This window comes from Pagrus pagrus, assembly GCF_965226575.1.
Source record: "Pagrus pagrus genome assembly, chromosome: 3".
NCBI lineage: Eukaryota > Metazoa > Chordata > Actinopteri > Spariformes > Sparidae > Pagrus > Pagrus pagrus.
Window position 1 is genome coordinate 13,505,809 of NC_140187.1, and position 23,567 is coordinate 13,529,375.

General features: G+C 40.6%; 1 protein-coding gene across 14 annotated transcripts in view; it reads left to right on the forward strand.

Annotated features, from left to right (window-relative positions):
- atp2b2 (ATPase plasma membrane Ca2+ transporting 2) overlaps positions 1–23,567 on the forward strand; it is a 132,407-nt gene that overhangs the window by 45,469 nt on the left and 63,371 nt on the right. For 10 of the 14 annotated variants that reach the window (XM_084349196.1, XM_084349194.1, XM_084349198.1 and 7 more), the window contains one exon: positions 14,883–15,637. In XM_084349196.1, coding sequence (XP_084205322.1) covers positions 15,439–15,637 — 199 coding nt within the window. In that variant the 5' untranslated portion in view covers positions 14,883–15,438. Of the gene's footprint in view, positions 1–14,511; positions 14,640–14,882; positions 15,638–23,567 lie in introns of those variants that run through there. The other 4 variants (XM_084349200.1, XM_084349203.1, XM_084349202.1 and 1 more) reach the window with 3 other exon arrangements.

Below are 23,567 nucleotides of genomic sequence, written 5' to 3' on the forward strand. Positions count from 1 at the left end.
TGCTCTTAACTCAATGTTACATATGTAAACCACACATTTATGGTATTATAGGATAGTGATATATTCCAGTACTCTTTATAACCTCAGGATGGGTTATACAGCCACCACGTGTAGTTTACATTTCCCATCAGTTCAACTGTATAACTATTAGTACTGTATAGTGAACTTTAACCAGCTGACCTCTTGCAGTTTTAAAATACCAAGGTCCCTTTTTCCATGCAAAAGCACACTACGAAACACGAAACACACACGAAAATATACGTCTCTAGTATTCAATGCTCCTGAAATGCGTCATGATATTTTAAACAATCATTACAAGAAAAAAAGATGTGAACATGAAAACCAACAGCCTACAGAGAAAATCCATACCTTGCTCTCCTCTGTCATATCTCATATTGTCAGGAGAGAATCTGTTGGCGTCGCAGTGCATTAAAATTTGCTGTGTCATCATCACCTCTGTGTAGCATAGCGACAAACATCGTGCTAAGGCAGACTTGACAGTCAGTTTTCCACCAAAAATCTTTAGATAGAAGACATGAGCCAAGGACAGATACAGTAGGTATTAATTTATTTCTTCTTGTCTTGTTGGTAATAACAAATGACAGGATGAGAATGATAGATGATGCTTGGTATCATTATAAATAGCTCGTTTTGATTTTGTTAGCTTGTCTACTAGTGGGAGGAATTGGTAGAAAACAGAGGAGAGGAAAGAAAAGAAGAGGTGTGGAGGGGAGGAGGGGGGTGTAAAGTTAGCATCTGAGAGGGAGAAGGCTGTCATGCTGTTTGAATTCAATTCTTACTCCTAATTCAACCTAATGTTCAAATGCAATGAGGTGGACCGCGATTCTTTCTTACAGACCTGATTGACTAAAGATAATGGCTGGTTGTGTGCTGTACAGATTTCAAAGTCCTTTGAGGAAAATGAAAGATGTTGGGCTTTGTAATTAAAAATGACTCAGGTATAATGTAATGTGCTTACTAATATAGACCTTCAGATGTTTGTTTTTTTTGCATTTTGCATTCTTTATTATTTCCTCCTAGTCTTGAATGTTGAAAGTATGTGTAATTTCATGTAAAAATGTACGTATTAAATTAAAAAATGGATTGCTTGCACTCCCTCAAGAGACAGCTGGACCAATGTTATATTTATGTTACTGTATGTGCAGCTTACGAACACCAAGTTATGTAATATTTTTTTTAGTTTCAATGCTCAGAAATTTTTAAAATAACCTGTCAAAAAGGGTTTCCTTTTTTTCTGGTGAGATAAAATATTTTGGGACTACCTCAGAAAATGTTACTCAGATAAAATCAGCTGGGTTGAAAGGCAGGATGTGAGCAACTGTTGGCATGGAATTGACTGATACTCACTTGCTTTGAGTTTAATGTCACATTGTTAACCATAATATACAATAATAAGCATCTCTGTTTTTCTCGTTAAATTTATCCAGGTGACTTTGAGTCACAGTCACCTGTTATGTCTGAATCTGACAGCATGGAGTGTGTTTGTGCATGTGTGACACAGAGACAGTGACTGATAGTTCTATAGAAATATATTTTTTGTGTGTTACCTGGCGAATGGTTGAAGAGGTTTTTAGAGTCGTTACATGTTTGAGTTGCTCCTTATCACATTTCTACTATTCAGTGTATGAGGGTAAATACATTCACTTTTTTGTACAAGTTGGTTTAAAACATTTTCTCCTTTCTGTTCACATCAGTGTGATGGGAAATCAGGACATGGGTGGTTAACCTTATTGGGCATGTTTGATGAGCAGGCGTAAATGGCATAGTGCTAGTTAGATTCTCAATTTCATCATGAAATTAATTTCAAATTAATCTTCAAAGAGCATCACATACCATTGTCACTTTAATAGTAATTTTTCATCTGTTAACATTGAAATGCACATAAAATACAGTTGTTATTGAGATAAAGGGGTTGTTGGAGTTGAGCATTAACAGCCTGTTTTCTGGCAGTTTCTCTTTTGATACTACCACTGGGGACACCAGAGTCATAAATGTTCAAATCCTACATGTAGTTGTTAATTGGATGTGCTACACTTTAATAATATATGATGTGTTTTGACATGGGTTTAAGCGTCATTGTTTGCATTTGAGTATTGCCTAGAGCAATAGTAAGGTGGTAAATCCAGTAAAAGTGATGATATCAGCTTGTACCATGTCATCACCAGCTTATACTTTGATAACATGCGACACTTCATAGCCATATGTGCACTGCCATAAAAACAAACCTGTGGTACTGTGCCCATCTTAACACATGCTATAGAACGGCAGTCCAAAATTGCCCATTTCTAAAAAAATGTTTTACTTGTTTGCTATTCAGTAGTAGAGATTTTTCCATCTGGGATGTAATTTAACGTAAAATGGTAGATAAAAAAGGTAGACACATTTTCATATTAACAATCTGTGATACAACATGGGCTGATAATATGACAACTGTGTGATGACACGTGGAATGAAAAATACTGTTCTGATACAATGATACCAAAGCAAAATGATACCATTAATCTTAAGGCTGTTTTGCAGAGTGTGCTGTCTTTATTTAATGAGCACCTAGGCAAGATATAAAATGACTACAGTTACTTACTCACTCCTTTCAAATTAATTTTTGTACTCCTCTCCTCTCCTCCTTGTGTCTTTAGCCCCCTTCTAGCAGACTTAACCTGCATGTGTTGAATTTAATTAGACCAATGATTCCCTCATGATTTGTACAGGCTCATCTGGAGCAAGGAGAGGGCCTCAGCAGTCTTTTTTTCTTTCTGTCTTTCATTGACCTTGCCGCAGAAAGTTAATGTGTGTGCAGGCGCATGTGTCGGTTTGTGTGTGGGTTAGTATTAAAAAGCAGAGATGTGTGATCTCCCTTGGTAAATACATTGATATAAATGCATGGGTGGATGTATGGCTTAAATATTTAATATAATGCACAGCATTCATCTGTATACCCAAATCCCCTAAAAAGACAAAAGAGTTAAGTTTCACTGTCATTCAGTCCTCAGCACTGTCTAATTTGTGACATGGATGATACTTAATTAAGACATTCAAACTGTGTGACACATTGTTATATGCTTATTCAGTTCTGGTTTGGAACATCTGAAAAATAACAGAGTGCAGCTGGTGCTAATTCAGGATGAAATGGGATAAATGTGTTCTGGTGGACTAAAATGGCTACTGGTGAGTCTTTTGTAAGCCCTCTCTTTTGTTCTATTAACAGTAGATAGACGTGCTCTACTGTGTGCATACTGCAGCCTATATTACACCATTTCAGTTCCTCCTTATCTCCCTGTAGACAGCTGAATTCAAAGCTAGTTTATCTTTCTAGGCCTCATGCCTGTTGTCCTATTTTTCAAAGAGACCTCGAACACCAGTATCAGTTCTTTTCTTCCCACGTCTGAACCAACGCCTGTCCTCCAAAAAAACAATGACACAAATTCTTCACAAGGGCCAGACGTTTGGTTAGTTCTGTATGCTAGGGGGCACCATCACACAGAAAGTTTAGTGATACCAAATCCTAACACTAACATGCCAACCCCCTAGCATAGGATCCTAACAATATCCAAATGTCGCCCCGTAGGAAGAATCGGGCATTATATAATGAACCGCTTGCAGGCAAAGCGGCAGGCAAGCGTACAGTTCAAAGCAAGAGCAGGCAGACAGGCAGGGTTGTTTATTTAAATCCAAGTAGGGAAAGTGGTAAAAATAAAAACAAATGTAGAGTCATTGTAGACAGACAGCAAGAGAGGGCCAGAAACAAAAAGATAATTGGTCAAAAATGCTACAAAAGTATCAAGTAAGAATGGTGAAAAAAGTTGTGTTGATTTAGTGACTGTCCCTCTGGTATGACTGATGTTACAACACAAAGCAGATGATGTAAATGTTATCTGATTTGTTAGGCCAATTCTAGCCACATTTTGCTTATTGTGGCTGATGTTCAGGATCAGACAGAGCCGGTGTTAGTTTGGAACGATGTCAGACAGAAATTAACTCGTAATGTTGAGGATTAGAGGCTTTATTCACTTGCCTTCCAGTCCATCTGAGAGCATCAACATTATTTTGAACATTTGATTTTTACAACTTGATTTTGGGCAAGTCTTAACAGCTTGATGTAATGGATATTGAAATTATCCAGGAGAGCTGAGGGTTAGAAAGGGGGAAAAGTAGCAAAATAGAGCAGACTGATATTTCACCTCTTTGTTTGTTTGTGATTACACAGATTAAGCAGCTTGTCGTGCTGAAAAGCAAGAGACTGCTTAAATGAAAAAAAGGCTCATGTTCTAGGAACAGATGAGTAATCTGAGGTCAGGATCCTGGCCCAGGGGGAAACAAAATGGAAGAAGATGGGGGTCAAACTCATTTAGTTTTTAACAAGTGGGTTTTGTTTTTGCTGACACAGATAATTGCTCTGGCTAATTAGTATACATGTAGGTAGAACCATCATGAGTAATCTTGTTATACCGTAAGTGGATAAGTGCTCACCAAACCACAAATATTATCATCATAACTATGATAAATAATTAGCAAGCTCTTGACATCAGAGACATTTCTGAATGTGGCCTGAAAACACACACGTATTTTGTTTTGTATGCAAATGTGCGGGCTAGTGCATGCCAGCACTCTTGTGTGTGACTGTGCGGATTTCTTTTTCGGTGACATTTACAGAGGGAAGAACACGGCTTCCCAAATAGCAAAATTGTTGCGGGCCAGATCAGGCCCACAGCAGATATGTTGTCTGGCCCACATACCACGTGGAATGATCGCACTCGGGTGGTCTGCTCCTGGCCACATACCAGCCAAGAGTGAACCGAATTAACCAGAAGTGGCCCAAATCTGGGCCATCATTCGAGTGTGCTGGATGAGGGTGTCTGGTACAGTTTTGCTATGTGGGTTAAGTTCTCCCCCTCCCTTTCATCAGCGCATACTGTTCATTACCTCTTCTGACCATTTTTCCAGCTGCACAACAGACAGTGTGTGGCAGAAGTAACACGACTGAAACAAAATTAATTGGGTTTGACATAAATCACTTTTCATCTAAATCCCCCATATACATGCTATGCTTACTCCAAACCTAGATGGCATTAGTGTTGAAAGAAATACAAAATGTCAGTCTGTGTGTAAATACACATGCTCATATGAGTATTCAGAGCCTTTTGCATACCATTACTGTAATATCATGGATTCAACCCAAAACCTGGACTTGAGATTCAGTCTCTGCCTCATTACACACAAGCTTTGAACATTCAACCTCGAAAATGATGATGACTCAGTCTGTTTTGCAGGACCTTTCTTGGTTAGAAACCCTCTTAAGCAAGTGTCACACTAAGTGCCATTACTATGCTGTGAGCCATATTACATGTGGACTGCACCATGTGTCACGCTGTGTGTGGATTAGTAAAATCCCCATGAGCACATTTGTCATCCACTTGTTTGATGCATTATTCACTGAAGGTAGTGACTGTGGTGGGGAAACAGATTAAAACAGACTCAGGTTTTAGGTTTGACTATGTTGCAAGTGGTTATGATACAGAGGCTGGATGGGAGTACAGAGTTCAAAGGGTGTGAAAGATGTCGTTATTACAAAGGGAACAGGGAAAAAGTAGACCCTAGTACATTTTTCTTACGTTTTTTGTACGCAGTGTTTTAACTGAGTCTGCCAGACATTGTGCTGATGTCATTTTTTTCTGGCTCTAAGGTAGAGATATGTATTTCACCAGATAAATGATAACTCTGACCTGCTGGTGGTGCCTTGTCAGAATTCATCCTCAGGCCACATGAATATCTGTACCAAATTTTCTGGAGATATTCTGTTCTAGACCTAAGTAGTAGACTGAAAAACCAACTGACCTAACCCGACATCGTCATTCCTTTTTATCCGCTAATATGGCTCAAAAAACATACAGCTCTCTAGATTAGTATATATAAAAAAATATACCGTATGTCATGTTTAATCGCACCGTATTCTGTCAGAGGAGACAGCATGGAGTCCCACCAATTTAGTTCTCTCTGAACAAAAGTCAAACATCCTGCTTGTTTCCCTGTACCTGTCATGTGCTTGGCTCTGATTCACGAGTACTTTAATACTTTACTGCGCTGTTTGGAGTGTAAACAGTAAAATTGGAACTGTTTGTGTCCTTGGCTCTCGTTACAGGAAAGACTTACAGTACCTGGGTGATACCATACCGACAACCTAGAATTTGATTTTTTTTCCCCCCAAAGAGGAGATCAATGTTAATGATATTTTTTCTGAAAATATAAACCCGTCCTCTTTATCCTGTAGTTTCTGATATCAAGTTTAATTCTTCTTCGCCTCTGTTTATTGTTCATGCCATTTTTTCATCATATACACAAACAAATAAAACTACTGTATAGCCAAGCTTTAGAGAAAGGCATTAAAGATGGAAGATGTTTTCCTTCATTCATCTCCTCTCATTTTAACATGTGCCAGGGTTCCACTCCCCTGAATTCCTGTGTGTGGTGATTGACAGCTAGATGAAACGGCCGGGGGGGAATCGGTCCGGGAGTCTAGTGTGATTGGAGAATTCATCAACAGATAGCAAAACTGCTACTCCTAATTTACAGGATCATCTCCTACAGAGCCTGTTAAAGCACGAAAGCATCCTCAATACTATTAAACTAACACTACACCACTATTCATTACTAGATCATTATGTTCTGACAACATTTGGGTTAGCTAGTTTTTCAATAATTTTCACTCTTTCATGCTACATTTGCTTCTTACATTTCAATATGCATGGCTATAAAATGCCCATATTTATTTGGTTACAGTTGTTAATGTGCATCCACATCGCCGCTCCAGGCAGGATTGCACTCTCCATATCTAACTCCACAGCCTGACAATCTTGCTTAAGCTGTATAATGCCATTTACACCCAGGGCAAGTATTCAGGTGGCCATGAATACAGCAGAGCTCCTTATGACAGCAACAAGGACAGAACAATCAAAGGTGGTTGTTTGATGCAAATTATCAAAGCACTTTTAATAAAAAGATGTTTCATTGAAAGGAAAAGAGACAGATTACAAGCTAATATGCAGGTGAATGTTAAGCAACGTAACAAAGTAAGAGGAAGGTGACATACGCGTTCTAGCCAAAATTGGTGTTGCGTGCTGCAGAGGCAGAAAAGCAAAGGAGGCAGGTGGAAGTAGGGAGGAGAATGAGGGAGAGATGAGTCGCCCACAGTGGCACAACTTAACACATGATCTAGGCACTACTTGTCCTCTTCAGGAAAGGATTTTTCATAGATGTGAAAGATGGGGTCCATTAGGGCTTCTCTATTTAGACCAAAGGCGTGTATCGCTCAGTGCCTTGTCCTCCATCCTGTAACCCAGTCAGCTCACAGCTATAGCATATCATCACCAGTTCTCACTTTCTCGCTTACCGATCACACTCTGCAGTCACACACAGCAACCCCTGCAGCTATCGGGGTTGCCTGGCTTTTCTTTAAAACCACCCTCACCATCTATAAGCCGACATAGGCTAAGCACACATACAGATGGATGTACGTATTTGTACGTGTCTCTTTCTCTCTCTCTCCTTCTCTCTGACTCATCCCTCTCTCTCCTTTTTTTCCTTCTCCTGATATGAGTTGGAGCCGCAGTCCTTTTTCGAGCTCCTTCATTCGTTTCCAAAATAACCTTTTTCCTCGTCAGAGTCTGTCTGCTGCGCTTAGTTAGCATGACAACTGCTTTCAACCCAATTACAGAGCACTGATGGTGGCTGAAAGGAGGCTCTCCATGTGGTTGTTATATAACAATTCACCTCAGAGACAATGTCAGTTAACGCGCCTTTGGATAATGCAATGCAGTATTGCAGTGCAGCTGCTATCTAATGCGTGTCTGTGTGTGTTTGGGGATTCCCTGCACATTGTCCAAGTGCTTATGCAGCGTAGCTGATATTTATTATTTTATTTCCCATGTTTTTTGTAGCTTTAGACAAATTAAGTATATAGATAAATCAAATGAAAATAGCAAGAACAATATAGGAAGACAGCTTATCCAGTTTATTTGATTTCCCAAGCATCACTGAAACATGAACAGTACGTGCTCGGACACACTGTTGTCAGGTCATGCACAAAGTAGGCCTTCATTTTTGTTATTTCTGCCTTAGGAATTGCGGCATCAAGAACCAATCAGTGATCACTGACTTAACAAACATACACAGGCAGCAAGGAGTGGACAGACAATAATCGGCACATTCACAATCTAATCTACTGTAAATGCTGTCTTTGTAAAGCTAATATTTTTAATATAACAGTTAGCTGGTGATTGTCATTTCTGAGTCTGTAGTTTGTGGTGATTTTGTGAAGATTGCATCACATCATAAGCTGTTCGTGTTATTTTGTCCCTCCCACATGAACACCTTGTGCAAATAAGAATTTGATCACTGCTTTCAAACATGTTTTGAAATGAAGCCCTTCATGTCATGATACAGACCCATGAGCATTAGCAAACCTGTCACCAGAAATTATAATGTGCAGGTGTGCAGAGCAGCAGTGAAGTATCTTGCACTATTATTTGTCACAGGCAGGGGGGGCTGTATGCCAGTGCTGCTGCCGCTGCTGCTGGTGGTGGTGCAGTGGGCACAGCTCATACCTCAGCTCTGCCTCACTGTGCTCAAGGACATTTTGAGACAGACACACGGAGAATGCGCATGGCTTCGCTGTGGAGGACAGAAAGCTACCCACTGCGTGTCAGACCAGGAACTTTTCATCAAAGCGAAAGCGGCAATTATGCCAGAGCAACGTTTCATCATTAACACTTGTTCATTATAATCGCAGAGCAGAACATAGGGACCCAGCAGACGAATCTCTAGACACAATATACAGAGAAATACAAATGAAAGGTAAAATCAATGCTAACAAAGAAAACATAATATTAAATTGTGCATAATGTATAAATATGTTCAAGCCTCTTGTGAAGATGAATAGAGAGACTGTGATGATGATGTCAGAAACACAACATTATATAAAGCTGCCTGATGGGAGTTTTTTGCTGAACAACATTATAAAATATAGCATTAAAAGGGAACCTTAAGCTAATGACTTAAAATTATACCACAGGAAAATATTGATAAGACAAGATGACATCTGTGTACATCAGTGTACTGTATATACGTGTTTTTTGAAATATCGACTGAGGCTGCCAGTGTGTGATGCACTTAAGAAAATACAGTGCTCCCGCAATGACACTGTAACAGAATAAAATCTGCAGGGTTTCTCTGTGGCATTTAGAATGTCTGATTTCTGTTTAATTTTCACTAACTAAAAATATGCCATTAAAATGCAAAAAAGCAATAATTTGAAAGTCAAAAACCAATGAGACTAGTTTGAAATTATTCTACAACATATTGTTTTGTACAGACTGTTTGGTGATGCTGCATTGGCTTTATGTTAGTAGCTCTTTTTGTTGATCCCTTTGTGTTTTTTCAATAGGTTCGTCATGCGGCAAACACTGTACAGTATGGTGGTCAGATGGTCTTAACATCTGGCCACAGAGCGTCACAATTTAATGTGGATGGATCCCATATGGTGTTCAAGTTCATAAAGTCCAATTAAGTGTTCTCGCACTTTAGGTAAAAAGCTGTTAATTATTGCAAAATCTTCACTTTCTCCTTGAGTGTTTGATCATGTGTTACTCATTACTCACTGTCAAGCCATGGGGAGCATGCCAACAATTATGCCAACAGACTGGCAAGTAGGCATCGAGGTAGACAGCAGGGAAGCGTTTTAGTCAGCTACAGATAGACAGATTAGCAGGATGACCACATAGAGATTGATGGGACAGTATACAGACAGACAGGCAGCTACAAAGGCAGGAATGGGAGTGGTGGTTATGGAAGTATTGGAGATGGAATGTTTCTTTTTGCAAGATGCTAACAAAATCATGAAGAGCTCCATAACCCCAACACTTGCTCACCCTTTGATGTTGAATTTTTTCAACAGTGAGGAGGAACCGTTTTGACACACTGGCTTCATCATGGTTTTGTCTGTGAACGCATACAAAACACCAACAATAGCACTAGTTACAGCTGCCCTCCTACTCCGAAGAAGGAAGAAATCAATTCTGTGTGTACATATATGCATGTTAGTGTGTCTGTGTGTGTGTGTGCGCATGTGTATGTGTGCGTGTTTGCATTGTATAAAAAGGAGAACATCATTTGCTTTGAAGTTACTGCAGCTCAGGCTTCAGCAGTGCTTTTCACCTCTATTTTACCCTTTCCCTGGCTCTCTCTTTGCTTTCCCCTCCTTTCGTCTCCGCCTTTCTCCATCTTTCAACTTTTGTCTTTTGCTATCTACGTTCTCCCTCTCCCTCCCATTTTCTTCTCTCCTCATTTCCCTCCCACATCTCAATCTCTCCTACTCCTGCGCATGTCATCGTAATTTAAAGATAGGCAGCTGCACGCCAGCAGAATATAACACCACCGCTATCACCGCCGCTGCCAGTCACTTACATCACTAACATGATAATGTGAAGCTAGAAACACACCGCCTTACATAGTCATTTATGAACAGATGTTGTAGAGGGAGATGCATTGACATTCTGTGTTAAATTAGTCATGAAATACTGCATTTCTATTCACATTTTTTTTTTCCGACCAAGATATAATATGTGCAAGGATGGAAGAATGGTGTGCAGAAAGGGTTATCAGAACATCAAGTATGAATTACACAGCATAACTTGCTGATTTGTCTGCTTGCCCCAATAGATTTGTGATTAATGAATTTATGTCTTCAAGCCTGACTACGTCATATATTATGAATGATAGACAGAATTTTCTGTGCGTTTGTAATAATGTTAAACAATACATAAGGGGAGTTGTCTCGGCACACAATGAATTTATTTAATTATGTCTTTTATGATCATCTGTCTCAGTGCTTCTGTGCAATGCCAGCTCAGATATTCAACAGTCTCAACTGTCAAGGCTTTCCAGTTTAGTATCTACAGGACCCAGAGCCCTGCTGGTTTCCATTTTGCCCAGTAATCTGCCTGATTAGCTGCAAAAAACAAGCTAGTAGGACCAGCATTACTCAGTACAGGTATAGCAGTATAACAAGCGATAGATGCATTGTCCCTCTGGTGTAGTTTCTCTCCTCAGCCAGCCACTTGATTAACCATTCAGGCATGCAAATACATAAGTACACACACACACACGCACACACACATACACATTATTTCCTGGGAGAGCATTTGTTTGCTTTCATTTGACGGTTTTGGAGGATCTGGTCGGCACAGATGTCTGCCTTGGCACGCAAAGAGTACCGCCAACATTGATTGGACCTGATCGGCAGGAAAGGGGGACAGCATAAAAGGTTGGAGAAAAAACAGAGAGGAAGATGCAGTCCTGCCACGTGCTGTCCTCTCAGGTTTAATAAATGGAGAAAATATCCAAAACCAATTGAGCTGAAACAGGTGAAGGCTTACTTACTGTTTGATTATTATATTAATCTGTTGGTGGAAAAAGCTGGAAATGCTCTCCTTGATCCAGTGGTTGAAGAAATTCTCAGATCTTTTACATTTGTAAAGTTAGCAATACCACAGAGTAGAAATACTCTGGATGCGTTAACTTAGTTTAATGTTGCAGCTGTAAAGGTAGGGCTACGTAAGTGTAACTACTTTAATTTGAAATAATTCATCATAAGTAATTAATTCAATACATTTTGTTTTTAATAATTACAATCCCCAAAATATCTCATATATAAGTCCATCAGATAAATGTTGTGGAGTGAAAGGTAAAATATTTACCTTCAAAATATATTGGAGTAGTAGAAGCATAAAGCAGCATAAGTAGAAATATCTCAAAATTGTACTCAAGTATAGTGACTGAGTCTACTGCCTTATCTGCTTTACAGAAATGTTTAGCAGGTTTGTTAGGTCGCACCTGTCCAGGTGACATTGCCAGCGCTATCTAGCTTTGTCACCTCAGTTAGAGCTGGAGCTCATTAGCAGCCAGGACTGGTTCCTGTGGAGCTACAGATGTGTATTCACATGTTGGCAGGGTCTTTCACCACCCTGCTGGGACAAGGTCGGTGCCCCACTGTTCCTGAGTGCAAAATTGTGTCGGGTACTAGTCCCATCTGTATCATCACGCTTGATATTTGCCACCAGACACCATTGCTGATTGTGTCAGTGTGGTTGATTTAAGGAGTGCGTGCCACCAGTACTAAGAATCTAAGTGTGCTCACTACCTCAGTGCTGCTGAGTTTCATCTGCTACCAGGTGAACTTTCTGTTGATTCCCAGTGCTCTTTCCAAACAGCAAACAACCAGCATCAATTTGTCTTCTAGGTTCTGGGAATAGTGTTACAACAAACATCTCCTAGCCGTGAGAGACATAAAAAATATATTCATATTCATGTTACTTGCCCATTCTGTGACACTTTTAGTGAACACCAACAAGGTGCAACAACTTCGCAAACATACCACCTGGGAGGTCCATTATCTTTTCTGCAGTTTAAACATGTAGCAATCTTAAGGAACATGTTACATGTTCACACAAGCAAGTCACAACAATGTAGCTGCTTGCTAAAGCTTGGTTTGACTTTTGATTTACCTTATGCTATACTTACCATAGACGAACTTGAACCCTTCAGCACAGTTTGTACACGAAAATCATCCAAAGAGTGAATAACCAAATCACTCGTAGTATGTTATAATTAACTAATCATATGACTTAAACTGGATATACCATGAGTCGGAGTCCATAGTTGGCCCCCTACTGTATAGCTTTATTTGATCTGTGATGGCCTCCATAGGAAAATTATTTTAGGTATTAATATTGTGCATCTCAGATGATACAGAGATGGTATAGCCAGCCAGCTTTTGTGCTTTACTGTTGAGTTACTGTTGCATTAAGCATGATGCAATACACTGGGGCTTTGATTTCTGGTCTGAGTGGGTGGGTATGGATGAAGGGCAGCTGTGCAGATGTAGAGGTTTACTTTGAGCGTCGCTGATGTCATTGCTTGAAAATGGAAGCAAACATGCAAAGTATTGGTGACGGATCAATAGGTTTTTGTTTTTTGTATTATGATTTTACTTGCATGTGTTTTTGTGGAGGTGGGTTGATAGAAAGAGAAAATTGAGAAAAGAGAAATTGGTGACTTAAAGGTCTTACTGCTAACATTTTAGACAACATAGACAAATTATTTTTCTAAAATAATACATCAACAGAGCTTGTAGAAAGGTGCAGAATAATATTATTTATTTTCTTTAAAAACATTATTATGATTGTAAATCAATTTGTCGGGTCCAAAATGATTGTTTTGTTGCCAGTGTTAGAATTCTGATGGCTGGTCCCAGCTCCTACCGATGTTTGTCAGCCGTTGGTGTCATGTGATATCTGTGTTTCATCAGCGATCAAGAGTCTCTGTAGTCGGCAGTTTGTGGAAAAAAATGTAAGAATGGCTACATACAGTATGCTGTACTGCCCTAATGTTAGCTAGTTAGCATTAAAACGTTAATTTTGTTTGTGAGCTAATGCTAGCAATGTTAGCTAGCGCACGAACTGGCAACCACTTAAGGGGGCAGATGATTTGAACAGTGGTGTTATAACGCAAATGCAAAGTGGGTGGGGGGGAAGGAGTGCCACAGCTAGCGGAAGAGGATGGTAATGTTTCTCCATTGTCAACTAATCTTGTTGAAAGACTAACAAACAATATATTGTTCCAGTTAATAAAAAATTGCATAGTGAGTCACCCCAACACGTTACCTTATCAAGGTTTAAATTATTAATAATTTTACCAACCAGGTTGCCAAACAAAATGTAGTTGATGCATAGGAGAATCAAAACAGAAAACAATACAATTTTAGTGTGGATGATTTGAGGAGCATCCTGTGGAAAGAGGCTGCTCTGTGCTCTACTCCAAATGTCTATCAACCATAGATGTTTGAGCAATAACTATTCATATTATAGTATCTATAACACTGGTAACCATAGTGCCCAGCAGTTTTAGGAAATTACATAACCTTTCTTAAATAAAACTACAAATGATTTTAAATATTTCAATCTTCAGTAAGGACAATTGTCACAGACAGGGTGGGGATGCCAGAAAATGAAAGTAACTATCTGTTGGTATTGATCTTTTCATAGAAGTTGTCAACAATTTTAAAAAAGACACCTCGTCCTTTTTTCCTTACACCAAGATATTTTCTCCATATTGGTAACTTACTTGCAATTAATGTAAACTTTGCAGATTTTGCAGTGCAACACCTTAACGCCGTATCACTCTTCTCTGTGCTGAGTGTAGTCCTCAGGTGAGAGGGCGGGAGACACTGAGTGAAATCATTAATACAAAGCATTACAACACAACAGGCAGAGAGCAATGGATCACTGAGATAGAGTGACTGCATAGGATAGGTCACTTACTGTAGAACGAGAGAGAACTAGTGGTGAGATAGCAGCAGCACCTCCACAGCTCAGCCCATCCTCCCTGTGACAGCGCAGCGTTACGTGCTGCCTCTCCGCTCTGTCGTCAGAGCAGCCCCAGCCTCCCGCCCGCGCACAACTCTTCTCCGCTCTGCACCAGAAAGGAGCATCCTCTTCTCTCCACCCTCCCTCTTTTTCGTATCCTCTCTCCCTCTCTCTTTCTGTCAGTCGGTGTGTCCTCAGAATGAGGTTAGCAGCAGCAGCAGCAGTAGATAGAGACAGCAGAGCCACAGTTACTGCAGCAGCCAGGAGAGGCTGTCCTTCAGCCGTGCACCATCTACCGCTGCATTCACCCCTGCCCTGAGAACGCAACGCTCATCCTTGTGCTCTCTCTCTGTGTTTCTCTCTCCTCCTCCCTCACCTTCTGTCCTCTTTGAATTCATCTCTCGGATTCGTCTCTCTCTCTCTCTCTCTCTCTCCCTCTCTCTGTAGCAGTGATGGGGAAGACCACCATGTAGAGACAGAGAGGCAGCGGAGGCAACAGCAGAATAGCAGCAATGGGAAGCCACACATGGAGCGGGTCTGGACTGCAGCCGTGGTGAGCCTGAGACCTACAGGACTTGCAACCACCATCATTGCCCTTCTCAGGACCTGACCACTGGGGCTGTCCAACGCTCACCTGGATGCTCCCCACTTGTGTTTCGTCATCCCCTCCTCTCCTTGTTCTCTGCTGCTCTTTCTCCTCTTTTTCTGTTTCTTCTCTTTGATGGTTTTTAGTCTACTGATATCTGACAGTCTCTCCTGACACAGCGAAGCTGCTCATCGATTTATCCCCTCGGATTTTTTCCCCCCTTTTTAATCTCTCTATCTGCTTACTTTACCTACAAGTGGCATTGTTTTTTCCCTTTTTTGGTTGTTGTGCCTGCATGATACCTATTTTGGATTTTTTTTGGATGAGACTAAGCTCATCTCTCTGTTGTGCAAGATTTTTTGATTGATCTCTAAGCAATAACAAACACTAATCTAACTGACTTGACAAGCTGACATCATGGGGGACATGTCCAACAGTGATTTTTATGCCAAGAACCAAAGAAATGAGGACAACCATGCGGCAGGCTTCGGCTGCTCGCTCATGGAGCTGCGCTCACTCATGGAGCTGCGCGGCACAGAGGCGACGGTCAAGCTCCAGGAGGACTACGGGGGCGTAGAGGGACTGTGCAAACGACTGAAAACCTCACCCACAGAAGGTGAGTCCCCATGCTCATCTGTGTATGTGTTTGAGTGGTGTGTGTGTGAATATGTGTGCACTGGTGTGTACTGTGTGAAGGATCTCATGTTGAGGAATGTGATCTCCTACTGTATGTTGAACCGATCATAAGATTGATGGCAGATCTTCATCGCATTTAATGTTGCCCTTGTGAAGCACCTGGAGAAATGCGTAAGCACAGCATCAGAACAGCAGACAGGGGAGGGAGTCCTGTTTGAAGGGACTAATGAAAATTCTTCCTTGCCAGCTAGTCTTAGACCTCTTTAGTATGCATAGAAATCTCTCCGGACAGTTTAGCCCCCCTCCCTCACTCCCCCTCCCCCATGCAAGCCCCCCACCCTCCCCTGTCATTCTCACATCCTGTCAGCCAATCAGCCATAGCCTTAATAAGGAGCAGGTCTCTGGGGCAACATGGTGGAGGTTTTGGCCACGTGGGTTGTGCTGTGGCGTCTGCAAATGTGGACTGAGCATGAGTGGAATGAGAAAGCACAAAATAATAAATAGGAAACAGGTCCAGCACCTGTTACCATTTATTTTTTCAGTTAAACAACTGGAGAATACAGTACATATTTCAGTTCTGCAGTGAAAATGGCGGATATTTTCTGCTTTTTATCCTAACAGGTGAACGTTGGTATAGTTATAACACTGCTTTTCTTCACAGAGAGGATATTCAATAAAAACATGTGGAAACTGCACAAAAGCACAGCATGTGGTACCGGAGAATCCCTGCATTTTATCACATAACCACCTAAGCTATGTCATAATATCCTCTTTAGGTTATACAAACATTTATGCAGACATCTGTTGTTAAAACAGCCCAACCTTTACTTTATCTACATAAAAGTAGGATTTTCTATTGCTTCATCCCAAGCTGCAACATAGGGAACAGACAAAAAACAGACATCTCTAATAGCTTCATCCGTGTATTGAATATTTATAACAGTGGTGAAATCATCCACCTCCCCTGATGTAGGGATCATTGATCAGTATTCATGTAGTGTCACCTGTGTGACATCAGAGGTAACCTGTAACCTTATAGGCTGATAGCCACAGAAGATCGTGTTCCCTGGTCTTCTCATCCAATAGCACCACTTCTAGGTCGGCTGGTGGTAATACCTGCAGCAAGACAACGGCAGAGTAAACTACATAATTTAAGAGAATCTTAGAGTTGAATAAAGAGCAAAACAAATTGGATGAAAAAGAAGCAAAGCACTTCTGAACACTGAGTAGGATAGGGGATGTGGTGCCTATTGCTCTTCCCCATATTTGCAACATTAGTGCGAAACAATGCCTGCAGTGTTACAGCAATACTGAAATGAACTTGAATTTGAACTAGCAATAAAATTATCATAACAGACATAAAATTATAATTTCATTTTCCCATTCTCATGAGCATCCTGATTAGATGCACCAACATTACGTTTCCTCAGTGCGCTAAACGCTAATCCAAAATCACAGCCTGCAGACTTGCAATAAAACTTCCATCAAAGTAATTAAATGTACAACATATAAACAGGAATATTGTAATTATTAAAATGCTTTCTGTTACTGGTAAACCTAGCATTTCGCCAGTAGTTCATTACATAATATCAAACTCAATAAATAGTACATGAACATTTACTTTCTTTTCTTATACAATGAGTAATAGTTACATGTTAATTTTTTTTAAACATTAAAAATTCTAATATAAGATGTTTGCCAGTGCGTTTTCGCATTTTGATTTAAAACTACTACACTCAAATGATTCTGGATCACATTGCAAAATTATTGTTCCTTCTCGTTGATATGCCCAGTGGGTAAAATAAAGATAATAATCACAAAAAGAAGAAAAGAAATGAAAAAACACTGCTCTAAGGAGCAATTCAAAATGTATGTAAATGTATCGCTCTGCCGGCTGTGTTATTCAAAACACCACAATCTCAAATGCGCGTGTGCCATTAATTATTTTGGCATTTATTGGCTTTCAAGAATGCATTGTGTATTTTGTGCAGTACTCCCTTGAATAAATCAGGTGTTTCCATATCATAGTTTGTCAATCCATTTAACAAGTCCCCTGGTTTTGGATGAGATCTTGTGAGGCTCCTCTCTTCTCATCCCTGGTTATAATTATTAATTGTTATAATGAATTATTTTAACTCTCACTGGAACATTCACAAAGTGGAAACTGAGTAATGGTAACTGGTGCTATTTGCATTAGTGATCCCAGGTGTTTGTTTTTATGCTTTATGAGTCCCCTTGTGTGTTGTGTAGTTGCACCACAGAACATATGTTGCCTCAGAAATATGATCATGGTAATTATCCCTGAAGGTATTCTGTATTGCTTGTTGTCATCCTGTGTGGTGTGTGTAAGGCGTATGTGTCCCAGGGGCCTGCGTTTGATGGTAAGAGGCCCTGAGTATGGTTGACCTATTAGCCCCATATACTGTCGCCCATACCAGCCCTCGCACATGATACTAACAGTTCATGAATGGCTATAGCCCATTATGCAGCATCAATGCATAATGGCTCTGTAAGTATAGAAATGCAACCAGTGAAGAGGTTGCGCCCCTGACCGCATGCATTTAGAGTCAGCAGGCAGTAGGCTCCTGCTGACTCTACAGTACATAAAACTCGGGCAATGTTGTTATTGTGATATGAGATGTGATGATCATCTTAGATTTTGGATATCGTAATATCATGATATGGCAATTTTTTCTGGTTTTAAAGGCTGCATTACAGTAGTAAAGTAATTTGAACTGATCTGAACTTACCAGACTGTTCTACTTGTTCTAATACTTGCCTTTACCCACTTAGTCATTATATTTACAGGACAAATGATATCACAAATGTCATTAAGTTAATATTTTGTGAAAGTACCAGTAGTCATCCCTACAGTATAGAATAAAATAGAATTAAAAATCGATGTTGAGGTATTTGGTCAAAAACACTGTGATATTTCTTTTTGTCCCTCAGTCTTAGCACCTATGAAGTGATTTGGAGGAGATTTCAAAACACCAAGATATATATCATGTTACACGAGATAGCCTAGAAAAATCTGAATATTATTTTAAGGCCTTACCACTCTGCCCTAGTATATGGCGATCGCTATTTTTGAGATTGATTGCTACACTAGCTCCCACACATTATACACATTATACACATGACTGCTATGAAGTCAGAGAATAACACGTACAAAACAGTAGCCCTGGTTTTGGAAATTAATCTTTATTATTAATGATGTAAACATTTCGAGAGCCTAAAGAAGCTTCCCTTCTTCCTTCCTTTCACACATTTCTTCAGGCATTACTACCTCCACCAGCAGGATTACACTAAACTACTGAACGGATTTCCACAAAACTTGGATCTTGGATCAAAAATGTATTGATATTTTTAATGCATGCAATGCATGGATCTTGATGAGAGAAAAATCAGGTGAATTTAGGTGGCTGGCATATATCGGTGAGTACAGGGGACTGTAGGGCCTCAGTGGAGGTATGCATGTACTGAGTGCGATTCTAATTATGTTGTTCAATACGAGTGTTTCATGACCCCAATGGATGAACAATTTTCTACACTCAAAAGGGAGAAATGTAATACATACATTCATGTTAAAACATAAAAGGGAATTACAATTCCTTTTTTCAGATCATATGAATTTCAAAATTGAAAGACATATGACGATGATGATGATGATGATGATCTAATGAATGCCGATTAAGTGGCACTTCTAATTCTATAACATGCTTGGACTCACTGTTTCTTACCCTTTAGTTTCTCAGTAGCCTGCTCTCTTGCACTGTATCCCTGCCCCCAGGATGTAGTTACCTATGTGTTGCCTTGTAGGTGACTGTGGGGTGAAGAAGCTAGCGTTTCCCTCAGGCATCCAGCGGGTGAATGGCATGAGTCATTCAGGGGCCAGATGGGATGTCAAGCTACAGCTAAGTTTCAGAGAACGGACGGCAGGAAGCTGCTCGATGTATGACCTGCTTCTCTTGATTTGGGAGAAAAGTTGGTTGGTGGGTGCTCCCAGTGCAGCTGTGTTCTTATGAGACTGTACAGAGTTGCAGCACATCGGTAGGTCATCCTGGGTAGGGGGGGAAGAAATTGAGAGGGAGCGCTCAGGGCAGAGCCGTTTCTTGAGGGTTGGGAGGGTGAAGAGGTGCTTAGGGCATCGATAGTCTTTGATGTTGTCAGAAAGGGAGGGCAGGAGGGTACTTAGTGAGCTTGTGCGGGAAAGGAGGAGTAAATATAGATACATGTGGAAAACACATTATAAACAAATCCATCCACTTCACAAAACTGCAGTGGCAATATTTTCATGCAGTTTAGTCACGATGGCAAGTTTGTATAAAATAAAGTAGTATCCAGTGAAGTGAATGTTTTAAATGTGTCACCACAAGCTTACATTAAATTTTAGATTATACCAATCAGTTCTGAGATTTTGTTAGCCATATTCTGCACTGTATGCCTAATAGTTATCATCCCACCAGCACCTCTAAAAGATTGGCCTCATAACTGTCTTAGTCTTTTTTTTAGACCTTTTTTATAACTTCCAGTTCACTGTCTGCAGAGCTGCACATCAACGTGACTTAACATGTAAAGTTGATGGAATGAAGTACTATCTCATGCATGCTGGAAGGAGATAGCACTATACTTATTATTACAGCAGGAACTGAGTAGGCAATATGAATTCAATCCATAGTAAAATTCAGCAGTTTCTGTAATAACTTATATTATAGTCAGCCTAGGACTGAGCTATTTTATTTCCGACCAACTAAGATTTCCTCAATTTCATATCCCCACCCTGGCCCCTTTTCCTATTCAATACTTTTTCTTTGCCCTTTACAATATCACCGAGTCTCATTTCAGTCTTCTTACTACCTTCGCCTTCTTTCCACCTCCCCTCGGCCTCCAGTTCCCCTGATTCGACTCCCACACGACATACTGTACACATACCTCCACCACCACCAAGAACATCACCTTCCCCCAACCTCCAAAGGCAGTTGCATGCCAACACGAACAACTTTGATTGACTTTGAAGTTCATAACAGATGCTTACCAATGTTGTGACCTCACCAAAACTAACATTAAAAACGTTGACATCTCCACCTCTACTAGTCTCACATCCGCCATTTTCTTTTCTTCTTCACACCAAAGATGAAGTGAGAAGGGTCATTTCAGGCTTGCATAGCTCTGAAAGTCTCTGTCTCTGTGTATTCAGTGGCAGGTTGTTTGGGTTTGGACGGCTATAAAACTCACACGGTTAAATGATCAGTACATAAGATGAGCAACTAGAAGTATCTGCTTAATACACGTAAAATGTATGGACAGCAGTCACCTATGACTCCCATGGTGCATTCTGCAAATGGGATGGCAATATATACATTAAGCAGCTTCAATCGGTTTCACAGTGTGATGTTTGTTCTAAAGGTGGGTCCAGGTGTGATTCACGAATGACTGAGCATCCCGCTACAACAGCAGCTGAGGCAAATGGGTGTTTCAGTGAAAGCAGAAAATAACACGATTCCCCTTAAAGATTTTTGGAAATGCACTATCTCAGCGTAAGAAATATTACGGGACATTCACCCTTGTAGATGGAAAATTGTCATTTAAACACTTTGATTTTTGCATGAATTATGTATGTAAGTGAGCCTCAGATGCTGGTAGGTAGATTTTGTTACTCTTGGTCAGAGCCAGTCCACCATGTCATGTCTTGAGGATAAGCTAAGCTAACTGGCTTCTGGCTCCAGTTACAGTACATATTTAGTTTACAAGTGGCATCTATCCTCTCATCTAACTCTGTATTTGATCTTTATTTGTCAAATGAATCCTTTACAAATAAATGTTAAAATGGAACATAGCAAAAATGTTTCCTCACACTTTGCAGCTCTATTATAGATATCGTCTCACTTAAATAATCTCACTGCCGACCTACCTTTGTCCTGCCATACCTCTCATTCCTGTCCCCTCTAGACCTCCTCCTCATCAACCCATCCGCCTGCCCCTACCCTCTCTCTACCTTCCATCCCACTGTTTCACCACACCTTACCGCTCCTCTGTATCTCTCCTCTGCTCCCATTTCTATTTTGGTGTGTTGGTCGGTCGCTGGTATCCCAGTGGGCCAGTGTACAGCGTAGCCTAAATAGACCTGCTCTACATCTATAACCTTCATCATCTCTCTTTTCTACTCTCACTCTTTTATCGACTTAGTAACAATGTAACACTGCTGGAAAAGTAGCACACTGTTTCTAAACTTCTGTCAGTCCCTAAACTATTGAAAAACATATGATCAGAATAATAGACTTAATTTTTGTTTAATGTTAATTAAATATTCTTTATTGAGATGAAGACAATACTTAACATTGACTTCAATTAGACAACAAATGTGACACAGCAGTAACTTTGACATTAAGATGACTCACCTCTAGTCACCGAGCACAGTAGGCTCTGAGAAGTGTAAAAAATATCTTGCAGAAATGCAGGTGACAATCAGTTGATCGAGGACAGTTGTGTTTACAGCAGATCCCTGAGGGGAATGCACCTGCATTGCTTTATATGGCAGTAACAGCGGGTGGATGGTGGCCAGATGATACATCATACACGCTGCCTGTATTTCTCATGGGAGGATGTTGTTGATGGTTCCTGTGCTAACAGCCCTCACTGAGGTGAACACTTGACTTGTTTATACAAATGAGGTTCGATACCACACACACACACCAACTACAGACCCTAAATGTCCGCACAAACACAGACACATCATCGTGACTCACATACTGTGCGACTCTATTGATCTGTAAACAGCAATTTGGATGTTTGCATCAATTTTGTCTTTTGTGACATTGATGTCAAGGACACAGATGAAGTGACGTGTATGTGGTTGGCAGAAAATGTAGACAGAGAACAAAAAGGAAAACATTGAAGAGAGAGACGGTTGAAGGATGGTCGAAATATTTTCCTGCCAGGTTAGAAAATTAGTAAACCATTTTTCTACTTATCTTTTTTTTTCTATTCTACTGTTACCCCCTCCTGCAGATAAAGTTGTCCCATCTACATATAATTGTAGTTCCTTCTGTAATATAAAGACTGTGCTACGATTACTCTTCTCATTCCTCCTACATATCTCACTCGCTGCGTTTTGTACTGCTCCCATGACGAGGCCTTTATGAAATCTATACATAACTCAGGAAACTGTTTGCCCCACGCTTCTGTCATCCGCCTCTTCACTCCCTCCATCTTCTTTCCTTCTCCCTATACCCTCTCTGTGACTGCAGAGTTTGGTTGAAACACCTCTCTTGCTCCCCCATTTCTTTTCCTTTCCTTTTCATTTTTCTTCATTTGCACCCAGCTTCTGCTTGTGTTCCCTCTAATCTTTTGTTTATCCCTCCCTTGAAATAAAGTCCACATTTCAGTCTGGGTGCTGCTGCATTTCTGCACCTTTCTTTCCTTCTCCTCTCCTCCGTTCTGTTCATCTGTTTGTCCCTCATCCCACGTCTCCTCCTTGCTCCCTTTCTTTTTCCTGCTTCCCTCCATCCCTCCCTCCCTCCCTGATGATCATACTTATCGCGTCCTCCAGTCGCAGCACCACGAGCGCGTTCCCTTCTGACGCAGTCTATTTAATCTCTGTCCCACAAGGGATCTCTCACATGGAGCAGCCGTCTCTTTAATAAGGACAATTTCTCCTGCTCTGCAACTCCTCTCCTCCTCCTCCTCCTCCTCCTCCTCTCCTTCTCTCCTCTCTGCCCTCCCCTCTCCTCCCTTCCCCTAGTGACTCTGTAAAAGGGATGGAAGAGGTAGAAAAGAGAGAGAGAGTGAAATAGGAGGCAGTGAAGAAGAGAGAGAGAGATGGCTCTCAGAGGACAGATTATAAATGATACACAGCCATTTTGCTCTGTGAAGGAGCAAAACCACATCGTGGGCAGAGACACACACAC